At 37.8% G+C, this 21,577-nt stretch overlaps 1 protein-coding gene across 3 annotated transcripts in view; it reads right to left on the bottom strand.

Annotated features, from left to right (window-relative positions):
* SATB2 (SATB homeobox 2) overlaps window positions 1-21,577 on the bottom strand; it is a 153,605-nt gene that overhangs the window by 18,500 nt on the left and 113,528 nt on the right. For all 3 annotated transcript variants that reach the window (XM_060781127.2, XM_060781137.2, XM_060781117.2), the window contains one exon: window positions 11,710-11,907. In XM_060781127.2, coding sequence (XP_060637110.1) covers window positions 11,710-11,907 — 198 coding nt within the window. The remainder of the gene's footprint in view (window positions 1-11,709; window positions 11,908-21,577) is intronic.

Raw genomic sequence — 21,577 nt, 5'->3', positions numbered from 1 at the left:
ATTTGTTACATCGACTACAACTATTTCTTTCTTTCCTAGAAACTCAATGGAGAAGCACTGGACCACAAGCTGCCACTTTGAACAGCACTATACACTTTCTTTCCAGCAGAAAGAAGCTTTTATTTTAGTATATGACATACACTCAGGACCTCCTCATTGCATTTTCTTAATTTCTTCACACACTTCCTCCATCTTCCCCACATCTTCCCCACATCTTAGATACTTGTTTTCTCTCTAATGCTTCCTCTAGCCATTCTGACTCTTGGGTCAACCCCTTGCTTGCTCAGGAAACCTGCTCCAACTTTTCCTTCTGAACAGCAATATTTTTCTATTTATTTTACTTTATTTTCTTCATACAAATACTCACATTTTTAATCAAATTCCAATAGCTGGCAAAAAAACAGGGGCCTTTGAAAGGTCTATAAGTGTGCAATATTTTTTGAAGATCACAAAATTATTATTCTGTACACACTTCATTACTTAGAATGAACACATCCACAAATACTACCCTTGCATGTATGTGCAAAAATACTTTGATTATTAAATTCCTTCTGGCTGTTTTAGGTCTAAACCAAAGAAAAGACTTCCCTCAGAGGTCAACTAGCAATTAACTGAAAGGTTCTGATTGAATATATTATTGACTGCTCTCACATCAGGCAGCTTCCTGTTTATTATACCTTATGGGCTGTTTAGGTGCCAAGACATTAAACTGTCAATAATCTATTAATACAGGACAACCCCCCTACCCATATTCCTCAACAAATGCTCACCTATTTTGAGGCATACTGGATGATACATTTCTCCACTATCTGAATTAGTTCTTTATGTTATTAAACCAATAATAATAAAGCCACAAATCAACAAATTTGATTGGCACTGTCCTTTGAAATTGACCTTTGTCTTCTATAGTCCAAAAGTACATCTAGGTGGGGATTATGTCAGTCTCTCAGACTTTCTGATCCCTAGCAATGTTGGTGGGCTGCTAAGAGCTGTTATTCAACAACATCCAAAATGCTGCATATTTTCCACCTCAGTCTGAATCCTATTCCTAGATCCAACTAGAGTGGACCAGTGGAATAAAGAAGGTTACACAAGAATTTACTGTCAGTCAGCATTTGAGTCAATTGTTCTAATCTAGTTGGATGTGGTGATTGGATTCAGACTACAAACGGTTTGGGCCCCGCCTATCTCTGCGATTGCATATCCTTCTATGAACTGGCACGAACTCTAAGATCTTTTTTTTTGGGGGGGGGGGCTCTCCTTTCGCTCCAACCACCGTCACAAGTACGGTTGGTGGGGACGAGAGAGAGGTCCTTCTCGGTGGTGGCCCCCACTTCTGCAACACCCTTCCAAGGAAATAAGACGGGCCCCATCCCCTCCTTTCGTAAGAGCTTGAAGACCTGGTGGTTTCAACAAGCCTTTGAGAATGACCAGTTTTAATCCAGCCCAAACATTGTTGAATATGGTTTTGCACTTTGTACCTATTACCCCGATCATCCCTCTAATAGGCCCTGGAAATGAGCAGCCACAGACCCGTACCTGCTATTGCAGTTAGCCTGTTATAGCACTGTACTTAATTCCCGCCCCCCCCCCCTCATATTTTGAGTTTGCACTAGCCTTGGCCTGGCTTTTTAATTGCTCTGAATAGGCAGAATTTTTTTTCAATATACATGTGTTATTGTGATAATTTTATACTTATGTTTTTGTTAATTTTATGTCATGCTGTTTACTCTGTATGTTTTGGTGATGTGACTTGGGAACCGCCCTGAGTCCCCCTTTGGGGAGATAGAGCGGTATATAAATAAAGTTTTATTATTATTACAGTAATCTTTCATCTTGCACAATATATTGATAGTTTTGCAAAAGAGACCAATCAAATGTAAAAGTGTTCTGCAATGTATTTTGATTCCTCAAGTACTACACCTACCTATGACCTCGTTAATTCTGGTCTCCACAAGCACGACTGATATAATGGCATAATATTCTCCCAGCATCAATGTAAAGTCTCTGCCCCCGAGCTAATGCAGACAGTGCCACTGCCCTGAGCAGAACTTTCAAACTTTTATTTGGGGTTTCCTGAGAAACTTAGGAATTTTGCAGTATTTTAATGACAAGTGAAGTGAAACCGAATGGATTGTGCTACTTTAAGCTTAAAATGGCTCTGCTCCATTTGCCATGTCTGTTTCCATTTCTGAACAATGAAAAGTTTCTTTAAGTTCAGATTATTAGAGCAGTTCTATTGAGAAATAGTGCCTCTCCCTTGCCCTTCACAAAGAAAAGGGTTGGTTAATAAAAAGGTACTGGTTTTTCATTTCTTCATCAACACTAAGAAGACACTAAGTTAAATTTAATTAACAATTTACAGTGAAGAGAGAAATAATTTAGTGAGGCTTTTGGATCTTTAGCATTCAAGTGTCTTAGAAAAAATATGCTACAAAGAAAAGTTCTAATGAATTTAATAGAGAAAAGCACTTTAATTAAATGCTGTCAAAGAGGATTGTATTAATGACTGTACACAGAGGAATTTAAAGCCAGCCAAGTATATTTAGCAAATAGGAACGAGGCTTTCAAAGGCTGTAACTATTTATGTTTCCGCGACTGCAATGCATCTAGATCACAGTGCCAAGCAAAACCAGTTATGTTATTAGATATCATTTTATTTATTGAGGACTATTAAAATTTCAAGTGCCACAGGGAATACTTTTTCACTTTCAAAATGGAACAAATGTATTTCCTGTTTGCATGAAGAGAAAATAGGGGAAGAAATAAATAATAAATAGTAATAAGTACTTAGCACTTAAGTGTTCAAAGGCTGTCCTGTCCACATATTTTAAGGTCATATAGGAATTCCACCAAGTCTCTGCTTAGTGACTTAATCAATCAGTCAATATTAGTCAATATTTCAGTCAATATTAGAAATGAAGAAGCAAAAAATCTTCCCTTTTAAAAAATATTTCTATAGTTATTATAGTGGGTGGTTGAAATTATTATTGTTTGGCACATGCAAATTATAGCAAATACACCTGTAATAAATTGAATTATATTCTGAGAATTACACTTTTCTGTGTTATTTATTAAATATCCTGCCCATCCACATCTTATATCAAATCATAAAAAATAGAATTTGCTTATAACTACCAAATTATCTCACAACTTTGAATCTGAAGCATTTATATATGTTTTAAAATAATCATTGTTCAGATTTAAATTACTGTGATAGAAAACCAGATAATGATAAGCAAAGTATTACCAACATAAGACTGTGGGCATTTCCCATTTGGTTTGTCATATGAATACAAAATATGAATCTTTGCAGACAAATCCATTAAAATATAAATAAATGTCAGTCTGCCACTAATAAGAAAGTACCATATTTCCTCACATAATAGTTGCACCCCCATTCGGAGCTGATTTTTCCTTCCTTCCTTCTTTCTCTGAAGGCAAGGTAGTTTAAAAACTATAAAATGGAGGTCTGTGACACTCCACTCTTCTCTCCTCCCTCCCCTCTCCCTTCTCTTCTACTAAAAATGCAGTTCACAAAACTTAGAATGGAGTTCTTTGGAGAAAGATTCAAGTTCCAGAGACCCACCATTTCGGTTTTTTTAACTGTCTTACTTCAGAGGAAGGAATAAGGAGAGAAGAGTGGAACTTCAGAGACCTCCATATTGTTTTTAAATTGCCTTGCCTTCAGAGAAAGAAGAAAGGAAGGGAGAACCATCCCTAAACAGCTCTTCAATTAAAAAAAAACCAAGCAAACAGAAACAGAACTGTTTGTTTGAGGCCAGATTATCCCTCCTCCTCCTCTGCTTTTGGAGGTAAGGCATTTTATTTTTAAAAAACCAAAACAACAGAATCTGGAGAATCAAAGCCAGATTTTTTTCCCTCACATAGCTGTCGCATCTCCCTTTTATGCAAAAAGGGAGGAAAGTGAGACAAAATACAGTGTGTGACAAAATGTGGGTATTTTAAGGGCATGAACTTGTTTTAGAAGGGAAATGACAAGAGCAGAGAACAATGATGAAAAATTATTCCTGTGACAAAAAACATCACCAGTGGGCTGATACAGGAACTCTTTTTAAGTGATGATGGTCATATACCCCTTAGGAACCTATGGAACTATGTTTTCAGGTGAGACAACTTTTGTGTCTTTAAGGAGTTTCAAATTTTTAGAGCTATTGGGACAAAAATGGCCACACTTGAAGGACACATTTACCACTGCAAACCCACCAAGTTTTAGAATGCTTGGGTCATCCACTGATTTTTAAGAATTTCTTAAAGTTACTAAAAATAACATCCTTTAAAAAAAACCAAAATGTATCCTGTGGGAGAATCTGATAGTACCACTCCTTCTGGCTTTCACTCCCCTGAAACCTGGCCCCTTGACCCAGCAGCACCCACACTATGGCCAAATGTGTGTGTTTGTGTAATATTGGGGAGGGTATAGGCTCAGGCCTCTTGTGTGAGAGAAGGAACACACACAGACAGAAGCCACAATAAATGCAACAGTCAAAGAGGTTGACAACAAACAACTTACAGGGGTTCAAGGGAGTCAGGCTATTCCCTCCCTTCAGTACATCAGCCCAATATTTAAACAAACACCTCCCCCAAATGCCCTTTCATAGTTTCCAAGTTCCTCCCCCAAATGCCTTCTCTTCTCTCAACAATCAGGACACAACAGGAAAATGGAGGAACTTGTTCTGGTATTTATAGACCAGCTTGACTGAAAGACATGTGAGTAGCTTCCTTCTTCGGATTGGCTCATCCAGCAGGACTCAAAGGAAAACTTGTGAGCGCAAGTGGCTGCCACTCTGCGCTCCACATGTAGCTGAAAGAAACTAAAAGCAGCCGGTTTTGGCCACCATGTGTTTTGTTGCAGCCAAAAAAAAAATCCATGGCCACACCACCCATGTCATTACGGGTGATCCAGCATGCGAAACTGCCAACTCATCTGGAGCCTGGTTTGAAAAAGAGAATGGCGCGCAGCCCTATTACAGAAAACATGGCAAAAAAGTAGATAGAGAAATGTAGCATGTATTGTCACCTCACCATTTCATTAATGGAAATCTTCTGTGATCAGAAAGACAATATTGGGTGTGCACTAAGATAGCAATATAAGGGTTATTGGGAAAGGGTATGATTCTAGATGGTGGCTTTGGCATCTACATTCTTAAAATATCTTGGGATCAGCACATTACACAGAATCCTTTATTAATAAAAAGAAGGCTTTTTATTTTATTGAGAAGTTACAGATATAAAACACATAGACTCAAAAAAGTGACAAAAATATTTTTTGCCTGGGAGACATTATCTACAATTTTCAGGACAAAATGAAATTTAAAATATACAGTACTGAACTAAGGAAGTTGAATATTTCTCCTCTAACCAATGTAAGCTATACTATGATTATTATGGAGTTATTCTTAATAGAAATCGGCAGCATTCTCTAGCCACATTAGGCAGCAGAGTTAAACAGAAACAGCTGAAATGACATGATAGGTAGGTTTGGCTTCAATAGTGGCTTTCCACTGCAATTGTAATAACTATCTATCATCAGAAACTCTACTGGATATCTCAAAGGCAAATATAAAGGGCCCCGCTGCCCATAAAGAGTAGCTTATTGGTTTTGTCAAAATGCATGCAATACTTACAGGATCAAGAGTTTTAAGCTTCTATAAATTGTCATAAAATGTCCAAATGGTGCTTATTTAAAAGTAAAGTGGTCAAACATTCATTAAAATGAAAACCACAGTGCATAGCCACATCTTTCTCCATGGCAAAGTATCAATTTCCAAAAAAAGAAAAAAGAAAAAACACAGCAACTGAACTATAGAAAGGAAGCAATGTTTTCACTTTGAGGATTTTACTTAATTGTATGTACCTTCTACTAAAATAGCTGCAATTTGTTGAGACCTCAAATACCTTCTCTCAAAAGATTTAAACTGGACCACTCAATTAAGTGGTGCAAATACTGTTATCAAAGCTTAACAATATATTTTGTGGGTATATTCGGCACAAAGCAATAATTTGGAAAGGCATTTTTAAAGACAAGGGTCATGCCAGGCAAATTGGAACTTAAAACAGGGTGATCCTTTAGGAAAGGAAATATTTATGTCTCACTAACCCTCAAGAGTGAGTCATATGTACTAGAACGTATTAGACAACATTAAACTAAAGGTATATCTTAAATTGGCATTTTAATCCGTTGCTTTTTTCCGCTCTACACTTTTAATGGTATAACCATTTCCTGTATTGTACTCCTAAACACTTTGTTAATTATAACGCAAGTGAGCAAACACTGAAGGCTTCTCTGGCTGTTTAGATTTAAAAAGCAGACTGCATAATTTGGGACTCATGAAGTCAAAGTGATTAAAATAATATTATTAACTATATTCTATCCACCTCCATTCAGCTTAGGAATTTTATGCAGCGTTTTGACACAAACAATTTAATAGAGGTTTGAGGAGTTTGTGGGATAATCTTTACTGGGGCAAAAGGTTCCTGCATACGGAGTTCTTGCCATTAATACCTGCCAAAAACCATATATACTGTAGTGTGGTGTCACAATTTCCATCCCATTTTGTTCTTATTCTTGATGTGTGAACACATTGAGTACAACTTGGAAAGAGTTCAGGTATTATCTACAAAAAAGAGCACTGATTTGCTTATTTATATCACACAAGTGTTGTGGTTCAGCCAGATGAAGATGAGAGGATTGTTATTTCAGAGGCTGGGAGAGTGGTAGATAGTTCTTTCAATGAGGGAAATGATGGGATTTTAGATCAAGATTCTGTCTGTGAAAATAGGCTTAAAAGTGAAAATGTTTCAGAGTCCAGCAGACAGGGAGATGCAGTGACTGGTGGAAACCTTCAACCCAGATAAAGAAATGGATGGGCAAGAATGCTCGACTGAGAGAACACCTGTGCTTGACAGGCATATCAGGCTTGATCTTAGGGAGGAATTACGCAAATTAAGAAAGTCACAAAGACTCAGTAAGAAGGAAGAATGTAAAAGTCTCATGGGCAAGGTCACAGAAATGACATCATGTTTTGTGGTCCTTAAATCAGAGAGTGTCTTTTTGGGAATTCAGGTCAGGCAATGTTGCATAATAGTGATGATCTCAAGTCTTGTTTTTATAGCCTTGGTTTTGGATTCATATTCATGTTTTGATTCTTGTTTTCTGGATTCATGCTCATATTCTGAATTTTGCTTTCTTGGATTTATACTCATGTTTTGGTTCTTGTTTTTTTCTGCACCTTTTGGATTACTTAGATTATTGCCTTTGAAGAGTTTTACTCATTACCAGTTTGGTTGTGCTTTTTACTTAATGACTGCATTTTCCTATTACCTGTTGGATTTTGCCTTTCTTATTTCTTTTAGTGATTTCCCCCTTTTTATATGTACTTTTTCCAATAAACTGTTTTACTACTGCTTTTGGATTCCTGGTTGGTGTTGAGGGCAAGGTGAACACTGGCTGGGGTGCAACAACAATAGGCATTTCTATGTAACCCTGATCTAGCTCTAGTCAAGTAGTTAAAGGTGAATAGCTTGCATTTGTTGTAGATGTATCTTCAAACTTCCACTTGCCTAACATTTCAGAATAAAGAACAATGTATACGTGTTGATAATTTAACCTGTTAGATTGACTCCTGACACTGTATTGCTGGTTCTAAACAGCTTTTAGAAAAGACAACTTATTGAGAATTCAGAGCTAGACAGATCAAAGAACAAAGTCAATGTTATGAAACTAGTGACTTTCCCAACATAGTTCCATATTGTAAAAAGCATAGTAAAAGTTACAGAGATTAGCTTTGATTCTTTATGGGCACAATTTTAGTAGATTTGTTCCTTTTCTAAGAGATGACTGACATTGAGAAGAGAACCTGCGATATTCTGTAACACAATGATTAGGAAACTGAGCAATAAATAAATAAATACATCGTTTAAGAACAGTATCAGACAAATGCTACTGTAATGGCAGAACAGAAAACAAAATGTTTTTTCTTTAAAAAGAAGCTCAGTTTCACACTCTCTCACATGTATTGTGTTATATTCTGCTACACTAAACAGAGGAATACATATAAACTAAGACTGCTGCATACTGTCAGTATAATTTCATCAAACCGAACAATACCCAGTACTGTACTTCACAGACAACATAATGTAATTACTACAGTATTCAAGCAATTCTATTTCTTTAAAAAATAATTTGTTTGATCCAGGTATTTTGACCCCAGTCTTGTTCAAATTCAGATATTCAATGTGCTACATAATTGTTTAATTCATTCTCATCTTTAGTTTACAACTGCATGTATGCATGTGGTACTCCCTCTTCTGATTACAGTGCTGTGGCAATGCTATTTGCCAAGGAAAGCTGGCCATGACCTATGTTCATTGATATCTTGTGCTAAGGAATTGTCTATTCTGTTGGCTCTGAAGTATTTCTCTCCCCCTCCCCTTCCATCCAAGCATAGGCACCAGTAACCTCTATCTAGTATAACAAAATAATTTTTTAATGAACTGTGCAATACTTGGAGCCTGGATACTTGGAAATAAGCATTGGGGGAGGTGTTAAGTTAATAGAGGAGACAGCAAGGGGGTGGAAGGAAACCTTGCCCATCTCACAATGTAAACACATCATAAGTGGGAGGAAAGAGCCATTGAAAAGAAGCATAAAGATTGAGGATTGCACTAACTTGCCATGTACAGTATATGGTTGCTCCTTTTTACTCAAACAGTTAATGTTTTTCTCAATGATTGTGGAAATAAAAAATGAACTATGTTTCTTGATAACTAGAAAATGGTTATCATCAGTAGTAAATGCTCACTCTTCAAGTCCTTAGTGTATCTTCACTGGAGTTTCTCGCTTCCTAGATAACAAATCATTTATTTTGAGGAGGAAGTGAACAGTAAAAACTAACATCCCCACATGCCATTACAAGTAGTACTGCAAAGCTACCACCATCCTTAGTTCAAAAAACAACCAGAACACAGGAGGCAATATATTGTGTAGGTTTGTGGATTTCCCCCAACAAATAGTAGCTGACATTTGGTACAACACCAAAATGTCTGTTATATTTGGGTCATGGCTGGATGAAGCACCAAAAGTAATGCATTGCTTGTAACAATTTACAAGAAAGTTCAGTATATATATTTTCTTATAAATTAAAGGCCCTCTTATTCTCCACCTCAGCACTTTTGATGACAGTATCTCCAGCCCTGCCTACTTGTTTGTTGCATTTTCCTTGCGCTTCTTCAGAATGTATTGCACTCATTGAATCTGTACCTCAGCTATGTTCTTTTTCTCAGCCATATTGTTTACAATTGTGATTGTTTTATATTTTATCTGTTGTTTTTAATTGGTTGTGTTATATTTGTAATTTTTGGGCTTGTCCCTTGTAAGTCGCCCTGAGTCCCTTTGGTGAGATGGTTGGTGGGGTACAAAAATAAAGTTATTATTATTATTATTATTATTATTATTATTATATAAAATCACTTAGATAAAACAATTCAAATTGCATTTAAAATAATTTTAAAATTTAAAGCATATCATGAAACTACATTAAAAAAACTCCTCTTCCACACAATTTAAGAACCAGGGTCTGTCAAATGAAAAGGCCACTAAAATTATGAAATGCTGAAACAGAAAGCCTCAACAACCACTGGAACTATTTGACTGCAAGCTCAAAATGTATTGGACTGAACTGCTTCTATTTTGTTCTACCTTATGTTAGTTGTATCATTTTTCCCCCCAAGGTAGTACCTCTGAAGTTAGGAAAATGTCATATCTTAGAATAAAAGAAAATAATTACTAGTAGTAATTGTATCAGTAGTATGGTGTCAGTGGAGTATGGTGGTTTGAATGTTTGACTTGACTCCGAGAGACTGAGATTCAAATCCCCATTCAGCCATGGAAACCCACTGAGTTCTCCTGAGCAAGTCTCATTTTTCCAGCATTAGGGGAAGGCAATGATCAAACCCGCCTGAACTATCTTGCCAAGAAAACCCTCAGACAGGCTCACCTTGCAATTGCAATAAGTCAGAAACAACTTAAAGGCACACAACAATTCCTACTTTGATTCTACACCCATTGGTAGCATTTTTCACTTCACTAGGAAAGGAAACAAGATGAATCTCAAAGTTATCTTTGATGTTCTTTAAACAACTTGCAATGTGGCAACAACTCAAACATAGCTAAACCTGATTACTGCAGACACAGTAATGGGTTGAGAAGGAACAACACAAACATCTATGCATATTAATAAGGTGTGTTGCTTAACAGACTCTTTTAAAGTATTTCAACTATTGATAGCTATGCAATCTAAAGGTATTCAACAGCTTTTGGGAAGAAGGGCTTCTTCTTTGAGCAGAGGAAATATTACATAGCTTAACTTTTACTACAACTTGAGGTAATAAGGGTCCTCAACTGGGGTCTTCAATACGAGTGCAAGCACAATGAACATAAATTTGATCCTTGAAGCCATTGACTCTTTTGCATGTTTAGGGCTATGTATCACAACTACAAAGTCAATATTTAGAATATGTTAACAAACACAGGAGGCAGGGCAGATAAACACAACGATACTTAAAATGCAATTTTCCCAAAAGAAAGCTCTAATGTATCGAGTGTACTGGAGAATCCCCAGAGTTTTGCTATATGTAGCTGCCAGCTTGTTCTAGATAGTCTTCTTCGTTTTTATACTTTGATTGTTATAAATAATTAATATAAGGCTTTGTAACTTGCTGACAAATACAAATGCATCACACTCCAATATAGTGTAATGTGTTACTAAGAAACTACATGAACTATGCAAAAAAGTGTTCAAGAATTTCAAAAGTAGGCTAAACGTTGAAGGTCAACCTTTAAATAAAGAATATCCATAGCTTTCATTACAATCAAACTACTTTTCATTTAAAATTGAACTTCTATAAAATATCTTGAATCATTGCTTTAAGTTAAATAAGAGTTAGAGAAACAATTACTCTATTGACTTAGAAATATGTCTGGTCTTAACACTACATTTTTAGGGTTTTTTTCCCCATAGATAAACATGTTTCATTTCCCAACAGCTTCTCTATTCTGTGGTTATTTCAAACCTGGCTAAGATGAAAATTTAAAATCTAAAACAAAGTTTCTTTCTAAACATTCTTTGTGTAACTTCTTTTTAAAAAAACCCATAAAAGACACTCAGCTAGTGATGAAGAGATGCAATTGTAAAACATGTTTACTAACATCTAGCTGTGTTTGTAACAGAAGAGATAATGGGTTGTAGGTTTTTCCCGGCTATATGGCCATGTTCTAGAGTCATTTTTCTCCTGACGTTTCGCCTGCATCTATGGCAAGCATCCTCAGAGGTAGTCACTACCTCTGAGGATGCTTGCCATAGATGCAGGCGAAACGTCAGGAGAAAAATGCCTCTAGAACATGGCCATATAGTCGGGAAAAACCTACAACAACCCAGTGATTCCGGCCATGAAAGCCTTCGACAATACACAGAAGAGATAACTACCCGTGTGCACATGCATCCTTTTTCAACACAATCATGATCCCTTTAGAAACTCAAAAGGGAATCCCTACCCTGAACATGACACTAGATGTTTCATGCTTTGACATATGGAGGATGGTGACACAGTCATGTTTTTCCCTTAATAGGAAATGACAAAACACAGGGTAAGTGTAGGGCAAAATAATATTTACAAAGGACAACTGACCTGCACAGGTTCAGAGGGAAGCTGGACAACATGTTGCATGCGTTCATTGTGATGATGCCTTGACTCTTCTTCATAGATTGCATCCCTTTCATGCTGGGGAAGACTCAGGAAGCGTCGAATGGTACACAGATTTTCCCAGAGTGTACGATTTTCTGGACTTGGATTTTCTTTCCATCGGAGCAACTCACAGAGCCAACCCTGAAGTAAATAGTCAAAATTATGGATCTGTTAAATACTAGTGAACTAGTGAACAATGCAATTGTCAGGTTCTATTGTAAAAGCTTTACTCCTGTTGTTCCACAATGATGTACTACATGTGACATCTCCAATTCCTGCTTCTCATTTGGGATAACTTACATAAAAGTATGAGAACGTGTACTGTGCATGCTAGTTTTGCCATTATAATGCTACTGCAACTTAAATAGTGTCTTCAAATTTCTTTTGATAATATATGCAGCAAACTTTAAATGTACAGTACTTTCTAGTGCATTTACCTATAGAGTTGGCACTGATCCAAATGGGGCAGTAGAGGCACAGCTTGCCATGATTCTTGTCTGGATGCCAGGCACTGAGCACCCAAACTGAAAATTCATACAATTAACACTTTTTGAACATATCTACTTGAAGCACAACTAAATTCCCTGGCAAGGGAGCAACAGAATAGGGTTCTTATGCTTATGTTATCAGTTATGAATTAACATATGCTTATTATAGAAAATACTTTGTTCCCACATAGGACCCAACAAGGAAGAATTCATTCATGGAACTTTTCAGGGAAATATTCAATCTTCCCCTAATATGATCACTAAAATTTGCTCATGATATCAATGGACAAGGATATTGCCTATGTCCACATTACACAAAACAAGCAATCTAAACCAGGGGTCTTCAAATTAAGGTCCGGGGGGCGGACACTGCCCTCCGAGGTCATTTACCCGGCCCTTGCTCAGGGTCAACCTAAGTCTGAAATGACTTGAAAGCACACAGCAACAACAATAACAATCCTATCTCATCATCCAAAATTGAAATACTAATAAGTTTATATTTGTTAAAATTGTTCTTCATTTTAATTATAGTATTGTTTTTACGTGTTTTTGCACTACAAATAAGATATGTGCAGCGTGCAGAAGAATTCATTCATTTTTTTTTTCAAATTATAATCTGGCCCTCCCACAGTTTGAGGGACTGTGACCTGGCCCTCTGTTTAAAAAGTTTGAGGACCCCTGATCTAAACGATAAGGCAGAAAGATAGTACTTTTGTTAGTGGGCGAAAAATTATCTGAGACTCAGCCATTTGCATGTATAGAGAGCAAGTGTGCTAATTCTCAATGGGTTTTTAGGTACATTATACATCTGCAATGCATGGTTGCTCATACCTGCAAGCAGCTGTCTCTTAGAGCAATGATTCAATCATCCTATTTAGTGATTTTACAAGTGAAAACTCAGAGCATGAAAAAAATTCCCAGCAATTGCTAAGTCAAATAGTTTGAGAACTTTATAGCCCATAAGTTCAAGTCAACACTCAGGTTTTTGACAGCTTGAATCCCACCTAGATAAAGTTCAAGTATAGATCTCCAAATATCATCTCCTGTGTTAACAAGCACTTAAAAGATCTTGCTTTCTTATGGTTGGAAATGTTTTCTATCAATACTACATGCAGGGGTAGCTAAGCCTTATAGTTTAGGCCAAAGAATCACTGTGGGTCCTTCCGCACAGCCCTATAAACCAGAATATCAAGGCAGAAAATCCCACAATATCTGCTTTGAACTGAGTCCATACTGCCATATATTCCAGTTCAAAGCGGAGAATGTGGGACTTTATTCAGCTGTGTGGAAGGGGCCTGAGCGATTGTGGAAAAGCAAAAACCTAAAAGCCATGGACAAGTCCTGATGCAAGGTAGTATTAAAACCTCATATGATCTCGTGCCATTGTTTGCCTAAGTCTCCACTGTGTCTTCTGCCTTTACTCCCTTCCCTTGCAAAAAAAGGAAGGGAGAAAAAGAAAAGAGGGAAAAGGCGAGATTTGATTATCTCCGCTGCATCAGCCAAGACAGCAACACCAGCTGTTCTCATTGTGCAGCCTCTTCCTCACGGCCTACATGTTAATAACCTGATCATTCCATTTTCTCCTTCAACTGCCGGCTGCAGCGCAGCGAAGAGACAAAACCCCCGGCCCATCTGCAGCAGCTGTAGGCACTGAACTGTGAAGCCACTGGGGATTTATAAACTAATCTGTAACACAACACTGCCTTGTTTTTACAAGTGAGAGGCCACATTTGTGCAGACCTGATCTTTTCTTGCAATAAGCTAGGAGTGAAGGGAAATGAAAAGAAGATATCTAATTATTTCTTTGAGCAAATATCTGTATTTACTCTTTTCAATGGCATGTGAGTAGGCACAGAGTCAGTTGACCCACACAAACAGCTTCTTCTTCTCACACCAAATTCTGTGTCTATCTGATAACAATTCCAAACAGAACAACAAAAACCCCTCTTACTTCCAAAGTGTTTTCTCAGGGGTTCGTCTTCAAAAAGGAAATACTTTTTGAAATGTAAAATAAACCATTGGTGGGGAAAAAATAAGCTTGTATTTCTACAACCTTTTCGCAGATCCAAGTAAGCCTCCAACAAACACTTTCAAGTACTTCAAGTAGGTTTGGTTAAAACACTTCCCAAAGGAAAGTGTAGTGCAAGACCTATTTTTTTTTCAAGAAAGCTGTTTTTAAAGGACAAGAAAATTCCTATAGCTATTCAAAGTCAATGGTTTGAGTGATGTAGATCCAAAGATTTACTGGTCTGTCTGAGGATGTGCTTGCATTTTTTGGAAGGCTCAGCTTGAAAAGCGAAGAGTGACAGCTGACTGCCACCATCTCTGCTTCTGATCTTGGAATGTGGTATACAACACTCAGCTGCATTTGATGGATAAGCTCTGCTATAATCTGCACTCATTACAGTCACTTAGCCTGACACTACAGGCCTCATTATGGACTCCGCGCTCTCTGCCATTAGTCTTGAGGAAGTATAGCGCTTCATTTGCCAAGCAACATGCAAGGTCCTGACCGGAGAGCTATTAAGGAGAGAACTAGACTGCAGTGTGACCATGTGTGCAGACATGAGCAAACCAAATTAATTTCTGGCAAAAGGAGTTACCAGGCAAAGATCCCATACTCGGGACACCTGAAAATGCCTCGATTCCCCAGTGGACATGAGCTAATGGCATGTTTAGCAGTGCTCAGCTTTGAAGGTGAATCACATTCCTGTTACTTAGGGAAATATTAATCCAGTTTCCCCAGAAACTCCTTGCTTGGGTGATCAGATTAAGGGATCCAGCTTTCTCTTTCTCTCTCACACACACACCAGCAGGGCCCAAGAAATCTGTGATACTCCACAGCCTCAGACATATTGCACCATGTATACCCAGCTGCTACAATAATTAGCTTATGAATGTATCAGCTGGTTCTCCAATTTTTATAAATAATAACCAACCTACGGAGCAGAAAGATTTTCATGAGCCTAATATCAGCAAGAAATTGCCAAGCCCCCCTTAACTGTAATGTCATTGTGCTAAATGCCCTCTTCATGCTTGCAGTTTTATACAAATGGGCCTCCCTGTGATGCCATTTATAAATATTTATTTGGCATCAGCAATGACAATTCATTTGTGTCAGCCTCTCTCACAACAGCTATTATTTGTTTTCTCCCCGTTTCACAGTCGATTTGTACACATACCTACAACAAATCTATTCCTCATTCATCGTTCCTGTAGCCCTCCATCCTTTTATTCCAACAGCCGTTCACCCATCTAACAAATAGGTGTTAAGTACCAGTGCTATGAGCATGAGTGAAAACACCGAGCTACTATAAGCCCCATCTTTTACTGAAATGCATAATATCCAAACAAACAACTACCACCAAAAGAAGAAGTATTTATGCACTGTGTAGGGTCCTCCCGCCCACACACACACCATTTAAATAATCTTAGCGTGCCATCCAAGAAAGTTTTGCAGTACCAAGCAAAAAAAAAGTGTAAATGTCAAATAAAACAGTGACAGATGACAGTATTCTCTATTGAATAGCACCGTTGCTTCGTGCATGTTCAATGAGAACTCATGAATTATTAATAAATAAATCTCCTTTTTCTGTTTAAAAAAACCCTCAAGAAGTTGTGTTATTTTATTCAAGGAGGTGGTGGCACAGGGACTCCATGTATGTTACACACAGCATTCCAAGGGAATTATTTCCATGTAAGAAATGCTGATACAGAATTTCATGCCGATGGAGGTGTCTGTGTTGGCTACAGGCTTTTGATTAACGTTACTGGTAGCAGAATTCCAAGGAATGATGGGAATTGGTCCAGTACACTAAAGGGGAATGTATACCAAATTATCTTCTTGTAAGATGTTATGCAATAAAATATTGGATCTTAGGATCTGATCCTAGGTTTTCTGCTTAAACTGAATTATATGGGTCCACACTGGCAGATAATCTGGGATAAACAAAAAACCTGGAATCAGATCCTGGGATATTGGGCCTGTCTGGAAGGGCCTCAGTTACTAAAACCTAACCCAAATAGCTATGACTGAAAATACTGCTTCAGAGTGTAGCCAATTAATCTGTAATTAATTAACTGGAAAGCTTTTGATTGAACTAAGACTATTTGCTTATGAAAGATGCTGACTAACAGAATTTAGCCACTTAGGGCGTTTCCACACAGCCCTACGTCTGAGAAAATTAAGGCAGGACATCCCACAATATCTGATTTGAACTGGATTATCTGAGTCCACACTCAGATAATGTGGGATTTTCTGCCTTGATATTCTGGGATATAGGGCTGTGTGGAAGGGCCCTAAGTGGCTCAATTCTGTTAGTCAGCGTCTTTCATAAGCAAATAGTCTTAGTTCAATCAAAAGCTTTCCAGTTAATTAATTACAGACTAATTGGCTACACTCTGAAGCAGTATTTTCAGTCATAGCTATTTGGGTTAGCTTTTAGTGACTGAGGGCCCTTCCAGACAGGCTCAATATCCCAGGATCTGATTTCAAGTTTTTTGTTTATCTCAAATTATCTGCCAGTGTGGACTCATATAATTCAGTTTAATGCAGAAAACCTAGGATCAGATCCTGTGATATTGGGCTTGTCTGGAAGGGCCCAAAGTTATATAAAGGAACATTCACTTATTATAAAATGGCTTAGGCCAGTGGTTCTCAACCTGTGGGTCCCCCAATGTTTTGGCCTTCAACTCCCAGAAATCCAACAGCTGGTAAACTGGTTGGGGTTTCTGGGAGTTGTAGATCAAAACACCCTGGGACCCACAGGTTGAGAACCAATTGCTTAAACTAAGCAGAATTGCTTTGTCCAGTAGCAGGATGATGAGATATTGGGAAATTTTTTGGAAGCTGCTATTCACTTGCTAAAGGATGTCGTATGTCACTTGTTTTGCTTTTTGTATTCTGTTAAATAGGCTTTACATTATTAACAGTGGCATTTTGGGACACATTTATTATCATTTACAGGGCAAAATAACAGATAGCAAAATATGCCTCCAGTTTCTTCTTTAAATATTCTTATTCAGGGGAAAAGAGAAATATTGTCCCTAATAAATATTTCTTGTACAGATGAACAGAAGTTTTAGTTATGATAGCAAGGGATTTCACTTGTATTTTCTTTTGTACACAAAACCCCTTTTTTATATTTAAGCACCTGGTTGCATTTGCATATTTGCCACATTTTATCAAAGAGTATAAGTATTTTTGGCCTCCTGATCAGATGGATTTCACATAGCAAAATACACGTAATCTTTACAGGAAGTAAACTTTCCTGAGAGCCATCATGGTGTATTGGTGTGAGAGTTGGTCCATGATTCCGGAGACCAAGGTTTTGAATCCCAACTCTCAAGCCACAGAGGAAGGCAAAGGCGAAACTCCTCTGAACAAATATTGCCAAGAAAACTCCACAGTAGGGTCATCTTAGCATCACCAAATGTCAGAAATAACTTGAAGGCCGAAAAAACAGCATTCTTTTGCTCAATAAAAATAAGAATTTAAATTTAGTTGACTGGGAAACCTGTAGCTTGCAGATTAAAAAAAAGGTCAACAAAGAAAGAAATAAGTTATTGTTGCCATCCTCATTTAGGAGCTAATCTAAGGCGCCCTCTACACAGCTGTATAAAATCCACTTTGAACTGGATTATATGGCAGTGACTAAGACAATACAGTTCAAATCAGATAATGTGGATTTTCTACTTTGATAACATGGATTATCCGGCAATGTAGAATGGGCTGAAGTGTCTTAGCCTTTTTATTTATACAACTAGGTTCTGATGCAGTGATCAAAAAAAACAACCTATCACGGTCTCTATGAAAAAGCACCTAGTACTGTTTTTAAGTGTTGTAAGCTGCCTCGGGCCCCATCATCAGAAGAATACAAAGCACAAACAAAATAAATGCAGAAATACAGAAACCCCATAAGATGATGCATGCAAACATTGATCAGAAAATTGTTCAGAAGCTAACAAGACCTAGGTTCAACTCAGGCCCCTTCTACACTTCCAGAATCATCCACAATATCTGCGTTGAACTGGATTATCTGATTCTACACTGCCATATAATCCAGTTCAAAGCAGAAAATCTGGATTTTATATGGCAGTGTAGAAGGGCCTTTGGCTGAATAAAATCCACATTGAACTGGATTATATGGCAGTGTGGACTCAGATAATCCAATTCAAAGATGATATTGTGGATTATCTGCCTGATATTCTGGGTTATATGGCTGCATGTATTAGGACCCATCAGGGCATTCACTTTCTGAATCTTGGAGAACCATTTTCTTGTTCCACTATTTTCTTATGGGAATGTTCCTGTTTTCACTTTATCAGATACATGTTCTAAATTGTTATAACTTTTTTGCTCAATGGAAAAGAGAGACCAAGCCAGAGGATGTTAAAGGAGAGCTATTCCTGAAATAGCTTGATGTATTCTGATTAGAAAAGATTTATATCCTTCTTCGGAGGCTGTAAGAAAAAAAAGGCAATCCAATTTTTTTCTGGACAGAATGTGTTGGGGTAGCTTTAAGAACAACATCCATTGTCAGAATCCTCTGATTTTTTTACCCTTTTGCATTTGGTTCTACTGTATGTACAGTTTCTTTTCTTTCTGAAGTAACAGCTTTTCCATTCCTTGTCCTTTTTGTAGTTCAGATTCTTTTTGTGAGTGCAACACATAAAATATTATAAACCTTGCTCCGATTTGGTTGTGAGTATGTATTGCTATGCTCTGAAGCTTCACTTAAAGAAAGAAAAATGCAGAAGAGGTGTTTCCAGTACCAGAAGAAAACCTACAATGGTCACAGTGCTCATACTACAAATGCCTCCAGAGTAACCACATGCTAACATAAATAGTGCAAGAAAGACTCAGAGGTGATTTGAACTTGATGTGTGGGGAGAAAAAAACAAGAGCACAGAGACCTGAGTAGTCTGAAAAAGAAGCTAAGCTTTATTGCAATAATAGCTAGGTTATTGGAAAGCTGAAGGGCATTGATTTTAAGACCACTGACAATGTTCTACCAATTAAGCAATGCTCATAATGGAAGCAACAAATAAGTTGCCCAAGGTATTTTATATTGAAAGCTTGCTTGTTTGGGACACTGATAAACATACATCTCCTTGGAAGAATATAACTTCAGCATTTAATTCATTGACCTTAAGCATCACTTGTTTAGTGCGATGTTCTTTTCTCTTCTTTTTTCAAAAATTGTATGTTTCTGCATTGACATTTTGCAGAGATTCCAGAAAATACATGAATAGGCAAATGAAGTGGTTTTAGTGTGAATGATTCAATGTATATGTTAAAGGATATTTCCTCACCCACAACTTCAATGGAGAAAAATGTCAGCATCTGTGACAAAAAAATATGCAACGTATGATGTAAATCTTAAAATGATATTCTAACTATATTTGCCATAGAAAGATTGCTTTCTAATTCTACTCATTAAACAACCACTAAAACAAGAATTCAATAGGAATTCACTCTTTATGTAATTGAAAAGCCACAGCAGCACAAAACCAGTCAGGTGGTATTCTGGACTTCCTTTTAGCCACAAAGTTTGTATTCTATAATGTCATTAATATCAATTAAAATAAAGATCCTAGTGATTTAAAACAAATCGGTCAAAACAGTTGAATGGACATTGGTATGTTCTGCAATGAATCTTAATGAAATCTTGAAGACGTAGTGTTTTCTGTGCTTCCCCCACTCCGGCCGCCTCCCTTCCTTACCTTTCAACCCACAATATTCTGCCATATAACATTAGGGGAAGTTTCCTCGCTAGTCGACTTTGGAACTCCCTGCCGTTAGAGATCAGAACTGCCCCCTCCCTCGTGACGTTCAGGAAACTAACAAAGACCTGGTTGTGGAACGTGGCATTTGACAACTGATTTAATTCTTTGCCCACATGAAAGGAGGATGATGAATGGGATTGTGATGGTGTTGGACGATTTGGCTCTTTTAACTGTGATGATAATGTTTTAATGTGTATGGTGCTGATATTTTAATCGTGTAATGAAGTGGCATTGTGTTGTTATTGTATATTCTTTGTATGTTAACACATGTTGTGAACCGGTCTGAATCCCTCTTTGAAGGTGAGAGGGTCGGTATATAAAACCTCGAAATAATTAAATAAACAAATAAATAGTCTTGCAAACTGTTCTTTGAACTGCAATTCGGCTGAACGGTATCCTAATTTCGGTGGACCCATAGATCTGTTTTCGCAAGTCTCTCGAAAATGACCACCATCCAAAAAGCTGTTTCAGTCTGCAGCCGACAAATGTGGGAAAATATGTCCAATTGATAGCAATGGGGGTGGGCTTCCTGGGCGCCCCTTCCTGTCATTTTTAGTGCTATCAGAATGAAAATGGCCACAAACGACAGCAACTTCTTCCAAAGCTTTTGCATTTCTTGTTCTCATAACATACTGGAAAAGGCCAGCCACCATCCACAAGCAAGCAGTATGTCCCCTTATTAGAAAAATACTACGGTATGATCCACTGGGGAAAAAACATTTTTAGAATGTATTGTGGGAAATCTAGCTATGTTTGGGGGGAAAAACATTTTGGAGCAGTATTCTTATTTTAAGCCTTGTAGCAGTTCAGAGCAGATCAGCAGCTTCACTCATTCATAAAGGCAAGGTGGCGGCAGCCCCAAAAAGAGCAATGGAAGGGCTCAGGGACAAGGAGAAAAGGATGACTTCAGGTTAGGCAGGCATAGTGGCAGCAGTTTTTTCACTGGCAACTGGAGAAGATGGGGACTGAGGCTGCTGGCTGTGGCTGGCTGCTTGCTTGGATGTCTTGGCCCAGCAGGCCAGCCGGCCACCCACCCCTTAACTTAGCCTGCTCCTCAAACAAAGGAAAAACAGCATGTGGTGGGACATTGTGGGGCAGGTGCCTATTAGCACGTTTTGGCTCAGCTGGTCAGCCAGCCAGCCCTTAAGTCAGTGGTTCTAAGCCTGTGGGTCCCCAGATGTTTTGGCCTTCAACTCCCAAAAATCCTAACAGCTGGTAAACTGGTTGCGTTTTCTAGGAGTTGTAGGCCAAAACACCTGGGGACCCACAGGTTGAGAACCACTGCCTTAAGTTGTCTTTACCCCTTTAGTCTATGATAACCATGTCCATTACAGAATACTTGCAATTTTACCGAATCTATTTGGACTTAAAAGTCCACTCAAAAAACAAAGATGATTCACTACTCCACAGACTTGATAGCTACTACTGATTTAAAGGATCTACTCTGTAGTCTCCACTCTTTGTTTTCCTTCCCAAACAATTTTTGATAGCTAGGTGATAAAAGAATTACGTGTTACCATATCATATTTTGTAGA

This window comes from Anolis sagrei, chromosome 1, assembly GCF_037176765.1.
Source record: "Anolis sagrei isolate rAnoSag1 chromosome 1, rAnoSag1.mat, whole genome shotgun sequence".
Taxonomy (NCBI): Eukaryota; Metazoa; Chordata; class Lepidosauria; order Squamata; family Dactyloidae; genus Anolis; species Anolis sagrei.
Note: the sequence above shows the minus strand (reverse complement) of the source record. Positions and strands in the feature narration are given on the sequence as shown.